The sequence below is a fragment of the Aythya marila genome (genome assembly GCF_965140915.1).
Source record: "Aythya marila genome assembly, contig: HAP1_HAP1_SCAFFOLD_816, whole genome shotgun sequence".
NCBI lineage: Eukaryota > Metazoa > Chordata > Aves > Anseriformes > Anatidae > Aythya > Aythya marila.
This window is the reverse complement of record NW_028137004.1, coordinates 1-7,460: the sequence shown is the minus strand read 5'-3', so window position 1 is coordinate 7,460 and position 7,460 is coordinate 1. Positions and strand designations below refer to the sequence as shown.

At 55.1% G+C, this 7,460-nt stretch overlaps 1 protein-coding gene across 1 annotated transcript; it reads right to left on the bottom strand.

Moving 5' to 3' along the window:
- Positions 1 to 5,015: 5,015 nt before the first annotated feature.
- Positions 5,016 to 7,181, bottom strand: LOC309891243 (uncharacterized protein; the record flags this gene model as incomplete). Its single annotated transcript, XM_082785616.1, has 3 exons — positions 5,016 to 5,717; positions 5,852 to 6,308; positions 6,941 to 7,181. The coding sequence occupies 3 exons, from the start codon at positions 7,179 to 7,181 to the stop codon at positions 5,537 to 5,539; spliced, it is 879 nt and encodes a 292-aa protein (XP_082641742.1). The 3' UTR covers positions 5,016 to 5,536.
- Positions 7,182 to 7,460: the final 279 nt, after the last annotated feature.

Below are 7,460 nucleotides of genomic sequence, written 5' to 3'. Positions count from 1 at the left end.
GCTCCCCAGTAGGTGACTGGATCCCGGACGAGCCCCCAAATTGTGAGAAACACTCCGTAGCCAATAACTTAGGCTCAGGCGAGGATCTCAGTGAAGTAGTAATTTATTCGCGATTGCAATGGCGGGCGCCCCACAAGCAGGAGAGAGCGCATCTACTAGTTCCAAAACACAGTTTATATGCCTTTTGATGGCAGGACCCTCCCCTGTTTCCCCACTGAGTGGGTAATCCAGATTCACAATCTATCTGATGCTTCACAAACAATGCATGGCCTTCAGTCGCCAGCCTGTTAAATTTCAAATTTCTTTTGACATTTTTACTGCTTGAAGTGGTAATGTTTCTTCACTTATCTGACTTGACTTGACACCATGATTTTCACCTAATTGTCCTAAGGAGTCTGATTGTCTGCATTTTACAAGGTTGCCTGCTAAACTTTTCTTATCACTGTAAGCATATCTCAGTACCACATTCCCTCCTTCTAAACAATGTAACTCTGCAAAAACAACATTTCTATTCCCACAGGAGCTGTACTGTTTGTGTGTCTATCATGGATATGACCTTCTCTCTTTGTTTCTCATAGCCCAGGGCATAGGCACGGACTAAGCTGGAAATTTGAACAAGGCATGAGGATGAGTGGATGGCACTGTGGGCCATGAGTTGGTCAGTTGGTTTTGTTAGTCTGTTTTGCCTGGCAGGCAGGCTTGGCAAGAACCTTGTGATGGCAGCATTCATCTTCTGCCGTGTTCCTGTGTCACGCCAGGCATCAGCGGTTCCAGTTCCTGAAATGCTAGAGATGCTGGGAGCGCTAGAGGAGCTGGGAGCGTGATGCATCTCCTTGGGATGTTAGGTGAACAAAGCAGTGGTACTGGGTTGGGGCACATGGCTCTGGGGCTTCTTGGCTGTTGGGGTAGGGGAGAAAACAAGAGGGGTGGGTATAGGCTGTTTTGTGGATTGTCACGTTTGTCTGTTCTTTCTCTTTGGTCTAACCCATGTGACTTTGGCTTGGCATGGTGAATGGATGCACTAAACCTTGATCGGGAAGGTGAGTGGAGAAAAGATGGAAAATGGGAATGGTTTTTGGTTTGGTAGTCTATCGGTCCACCTCTGGGTGACTCCTCTTTTCAGGGCATGAAGAAGAATCTGTCGACATCCTAGTTGGCCTCTGTGGTCCACACTGAGGATGGATTCTGACCCCTGAGAATTAAATCAAGGGGAAAATACTGTGTGTTGGGGGTGGTTGGCAGGGGGCGGTGGGGAGTTGTCCAGCAAGTTGTCTATCTGACTTGAGTAGCTGTGGTGGTTTTACCATGCTGGGCAGCTAAACCCCAGAACCGGTCTCTCACTCCCTCTCCTTTAGATGAGGAGGGGGAGAAGTAAAGCAAAGAACAACTCACGGGTTGAGATAAGGATAATTTAATTAAAGGGAAATAATTGTAATAATTAAATAAAGACTACCATGAACTAAACAATTTAACTACGGGGAAATAAAAGGGAAAGGGGAAAAGGGAGGGGAAAAGTAAAAATAAAAAGAAGGGAGGAAAACAAACAAACAAAATAAATGAAGGCTATATGGAAGTGCAGAGGAAAGAAATTACTCTCTACTTCCCACAAATGAGCGATGATTGACCACGTCCTTGAAGCAAGGCCTCAACGCACGCAGCCGGTGTTCGAGAGGAGGACCGACGTCTTCTCAACGAGAGCCCACCCCTCCCCTCTTCTTCCTGTTTCCACCTTTTATTGCTGAGTGTGACACCACATGGTATGGAATATCCCTTTGATTGGTTTAGGTCAGCTGCCCTAGTGATGTTTCTCTCCTCACTTTTTGCCCACCCCCTAGGAGGGTTAGAGAAAGGCCCAATGCTGTGCCACTGCTGCTCAGCAGTAGACACAACACTGGTGTGATAACACTGCTGTTCCAGCTACAAGTACAGAGTACGGCACTGTATGGGCTGCTGCCGGGAAAGTTAACATTCCAGCCAGACCCAGTACAGTAGCAGAGCAGGTCGGTTGACTACCATTCTGCTTCTGAGGAGGGTGTTGCATTGGAAGAAGTTTGGCTGGCGTGCCAGTTCCCGATGGCACTTTATTTCTGCAGGTGAAGAGGAGCCTCGTACCTGAAGCCATGTCCTGGTTAGCCTTGGTGTTCCTTGATGAGGATGGAACCTGCCTCCCAGCATTGCCAAGCTAAGCTGGGGGACAAGCGATATGTTTAGGGGTTGTGAATGGACACACAGGGCAAGGGTCTGTGCTTTTAAGTCGTTGCAGCAGATGGGACTTTTCAGGATTGGTCACGGTCAGGCAGGGGGGTTGGGTCCGTCAGGTAGAGCATGAGCATGTGCCAGGCAGGGCAGTTCCAGGTCGGACGGAGAGAAGGTGCAGAGTCCTGTTGCCTGTGGGGTTGTGTAAAGGCTCCGCAGGGGAGTTCAGGTGTACCCAAAGGCTTCTGTTGGGAGCACTTTTGTATGGGGGACAGTGGCGCTACTGGGCTGGGGGAGTGATACTGGGCATTGGGATGGGGGATGAGGGGGGTGGTACCTGCACTGAGGGGGGTGCTACGGGGATGGGGGAGGAATGCTGGGAGTGAGGGGTGGGTACTGGAACCAAGGAGATACTGGGACTGAGGAGAGGGGGTTACTGGTGTGGAGGGGGTGTACTGGTGTTATATATGGAGTGGTAATTCGTGTTGAGAAAATGGTTGATATTAATAAAGAAGGGGGAGATTTGGGAATGTGGCCGTGGGGGTTGGAAAGCCCCATGGTTGAGATAACATGAGACTCTTAATGACGAGGCCATCAGGAATATAAAAGAGTTTAGAGGGAACAAAGAAGGGTGATTCAGGAGACTCCATGCAGTCTGGGGTTTCTTGTTCTCCAGCCAGTAAGGCATGGATGTTTCTGGGTGTTTGCTGTTGTTGTTACATTCAAAGTTGTTTGACCAATGAAAAGTTGTTTTGAAAAGAACTGCTGTGGAGAGAAGGGTATAAGAGGGGAGCCTGCCCTCAAGATAAAAAAAGAAAAAGGCAGCACGATGAAGTTACATCAATAAAGAAGCAGAAAAAAGGAGTGAAGAGGAACAGGCTGGCAGAATAGAGACCAGGATGGGAACAGGCATTTTGATTGCCTCATGAAGATAGGTTTGGCCAAACTCAGCAAACTGCTCAGAGAAGCTCGCACAGAAAGTCGCTGGTAACAGGCGCACTGGAGCTGGAGAGAAGCTCGAGTCGAGAGAAGCGGAACCAGCACACAACTGCCTCTCGCTGGTCAGCAGTTGCGCACTATGGGGAATCATATGTCCTTAGGAACAGACTGTCCTGGTAACCTTACAGCTTATTCTCCTTATTAACGATAGGACAGTTTGTGATCCTGAAACAAGGGACCAAACTGATTGCAAGGTGTGGGACTCTGCAACTGAAAACGGCAAGGTTGCAGTGGGATTGCTCGGCACCTGGCGAGCAGTCTCTGAGGCCTTAAAGAGCCCTGTGGGACCACAGCCAGAAGCATGTGGTTTGCCAGATAGTGAGGGAGCTGCGGGCTCCTTCACTGATCCGACTGCTACGCCATGGGCCCCTCTGCTGCTACAGCCATCGAAGGCTTTTGCTGTTACACCCCTGGTGACCCGGACGTGCCTTTTGGCCCAGGCCCTATGGCCTTGAAAAGGAGATGGATATGCTTTTCTTCGATCTGGGAAGAACGGGGTACATAAGGCCTGAAGACCGAGTTGCTTGACAACTTAAAGCAAGACATATTGTTCAAAAGGAATGGAAAATGGAGACTGTTAAGTCATGGAACTTAAAGGATTGTTACCTTTTCTGATTGAACATATGTATAGGCGTACTCAATTTTAGTAAGTTATGGAACTTAAAGGATTGTTTGTTACCTTTTCTGATTGTACATATGTATAGGCATACTCGGGTTTAGTATGTAAAGCAATGTTCTGTATATTTAGAATGTTTGATGTTCATGTGTGCGTGTTGGTGGAGCATAGACTCCCCACACACCCAGCGCTGTTTACTTGCCTTTTCTACCTTTTAGAAATATTTGTTTTATCAATATTATAAAATTTAGATTGAGTTGAGACTTCATTTATAACAATCCCATTCCCACCCTTAGGAGCTCAGCACCCTTTATGCTCCATCTGTCCCCTTTTCCTGCTGTTTTCCCCCAATTTTGAGGGCTCCGGTGGGGCTTTGCGTCCCTCCCAGGGGGGTAGCATTGCTCTTCCCCCTCCCCCCCCCCCCCCCCCCCCCTTTTCCTGCTGGTGTTTTTCTCGCCAAACCTCCCTTATTTAGGGTCATCCGGGAGGTGTTGGTGGGTTTTTGATGCGCAGCAGGGGGGTGGAGGTGCAAATTGCCCCCCCTCATTGGGACATCTAATGGGCAAGGGGGGGCTATTGAGGGGGTGACAAGGACATCAGCGGGGTGGCAAGTGCGAGGAAGGAAGCAGTGTTTTTGCAGTAGAAGGTGGCTTTGTATTCCAAAGGGATCACGCAGGCAGGACTGTGGCACAGCAGGATGTGAAACAGGTAAGGGGAAGGTCCCACGGTCCTGAAGTAAGGAGGACGGCTCAGAAAAAGAGGGTAAAATCAGTAAAACCGAAAATCACAGGCCCTCTAGGCATGGGAGAAGAACGGAAAGAAAAAAGGGAGAAATTAAACGGTTGGTCAAATAAAATAAATAAAATAAAATTGTTCATATAGGGTATAGAAAAGTCTTTGAGTAGGTTGTGAACCTGTAGTACTCAGCCAGCGAGGAAATGGGGGAGAAATCATGAGAAATCAGCATCAGAAATAGGGAATGTAGCTTCACGGATCACCCTGTCTGGAAAACTTATTGGGATTTTTTGCACAACTTTCATCAGCCCCACGTGGGACTCGTTCAGCCCCAGCCCACGGCTCATGTCCCCACTGTGTGTGCCCCCCCAGTGCCCCCTCCTCAAGCACGCGCAGCGCCTCCAGGGAAAAAGAAGAGCACCAACACTGCTGCGATCCCCACAGCAACAGCCTCTCAAAGGACTTTATTGGGGCAGAAATGTCCTGATTGAGGGTCACAAACACCCCAATATCGGGGCACAAACTCTCGGTATTGGAACACAAACATCCTGGTATCGGGGCTCAAATGGTACGGTATCGGGGCTCAAACGTCCCAGTATCGGGGCACAAATGTCCCAGTATTGGAACACAAACATCATGATATCGGGGCACAAACTTCATGATATCGGGGAACAAACTCTCAGTATCAGGACAAAAACATCCCGATATTGGGGCACAAACATCCCAGTATTGGGGCACAAAGTCTTGGTATCAGGGCACAAACATCCTGATACCAGGGCGCAAATGTCCCAGTATTGGGACACAAACGGCCTTGTATCGGGGCACGAGTGTCCCAGTATCAGGTCACAAACTCTCGGTATTGGGACACAAACATCACAATATCGGGGCTGAAACAGTATTGGGACTCAGACGTCCCGGTACCAGCAAAAAACCCCTCCCCTCCTTCGCCAAAGCCCTCTCTGGTGTCTCGTGGGGTCCATCACCGCCGCCTCAGACCTGGAAGGTGCCGGGAGGGTTAAAGAAGAAGAAGAAGAGGACGAGGAAGGGGCAGATACGCTCCGAGCACAGGGTCCTCATCCTCACCTGTGTGGCCGAGGCCCGGGGTGGCAGAGGCTGCTCTGTCCCTGGGGGGCTCACCCCAGGACCCCCCCCTGGCTCCAGAGTTCGGCTGCTGGTGAGAAAAAACACGTCAGCCGTGCGTCCCCCACTTGCCCCCAGTTGTCCCCCCAGGACCCCCAGCTTCCCCCTTGTCCCCCCGCGCCCCCCAGCTGCCCCGCATCCCCCCCCCGTACCCCTCACTCTCACCTCTCCCCCCCCGCCGCCCGCCGCCTCCACCCGCGGGCCGCCAGCACCAAACCGAGCCCGGGCCCCAGGAGGGCGACGGGGAGGGCGCAGGCGACGGCCAAAGGCGCCGGGGGCTGGCGGCGAGGAGCGGCCGGGGGTCCCCCAACCTCTTCCTCGCAGCGGGGGCCCATGAAGCCGGGGGGGCAGGCGCAGACGTGGCCGGAGAAGTGGGTGTAGCAGGTGGCACCGTGCAGGCAGGGGCCCGAGGCGCAGGCGTCGGCGCGCAGGCGGCAGCGGGCGCCGGCGTAGCCCAGGGTGCAGGAGCAGGTGAAGGCGTTGGCGCCGTCCACGCAGGTGCCGCCGTTGGCGCAGGGGTTGGGGCTGCAGTCGTCCACGTTGTGCTCGCAGCGGGGGCCCGAGAAGCCCGGGCGGCACCTGCAGAGCACGCCGCGGCCCCCCAGGTCCAGGCAGTGCCCGCCTGCGGGTGCGGGGAAGGTCGGGCGGGGGGGGAAGAGGGAAAGAGATGGGGGTCGGGGATGGAGGGGCGCATGGGGAGTTTGGGGGGGGGTTAGGGGGGGTGGGGGGGGGAGAGGGGGATTGGGGGGAGTGGAAAGGGGGCTGTGGGGGGGAGAAAGGGGGCCTGGGGGGGGGAGAGAGGGGGTCTGGGGGGGTTGAGGGGGTCTGGGGGTTGGGAAGGGGGCTGTGGGGGGGAGAGAGGGGGTCTCGGGGGGTTGAGGGGGTCTGGGGGGGGAGAAAGGGGGTCTGAGGGGGGAGAGGGGGTCTGGAGGGCAGAGAGGGGGTCAGTGGGGGGGGATTGAGGGGGTCTTGGGGGGGAAAAAGGGGGTCTGGGGCGGAAGAGAGGGGCCTTGGGGGGGGGAAAGTGGGCCTGGGGGGGGATTGAGGGGGTCTGGGCGGGGGTGGGATCGGGACCAGGACCGGGACAGGGCGGGGGTTCTGGTGCAGGGAGGGGATCAGGGCGGGGACCGGGACCGGGACCGGGACCAGAGCAGAGGGGAGCCGAGACCGGGGGGGTAGCAGGGAGGGGGGCGGATCGGGGTAGGGATCGGGACCAGGACCAGGGCAGGGGGGAGTCGGGATCAGGACCGGGACCGGGAGGGTACCGGTGCAGGGAGGAGATGGGGGCAGGGCCCGGGCCCGGGATCAGCCCCTGGGTGTCCCGTGCCCGTGCCGGGGGGGTCCCGGGGCTCACCTTGAGGATGCGGGGGTTGCGCAGCATGCTGTCCCGGGCCACCCCCAGCCTCTCGTTGTCGCTGCCCGCCTCCACCTCAGCCAAGCACAGCGGCCTCCGCGGGGGCCCCCCCGTTCCGCCTCCACCTCCACCTCCCGCCATAGCGGAGAACGAATTCCGCCGCCGTTCGCGGTCAACCAGACTCTCGCGGACCGAGGGCGCGTCCAAAGGCAACAAAAAAAGGGGAAAAGAGTCATAAAAATAATAAAAAAAGAGGCCGCCACCCGCCCTGCGGGTACCGGGGAGGGGCGGATTTTTTTGGGGGGGGGGAACCGGAGCGGCGGCGGCCCCGTCTCCTAGCAACCGCCGCGGTCCGCGCCGGGGCGGCTCCGGCCGGGGACGCTTCCGGCAACGGGAACGAAGCGGGCGGGGAGCGGGGGC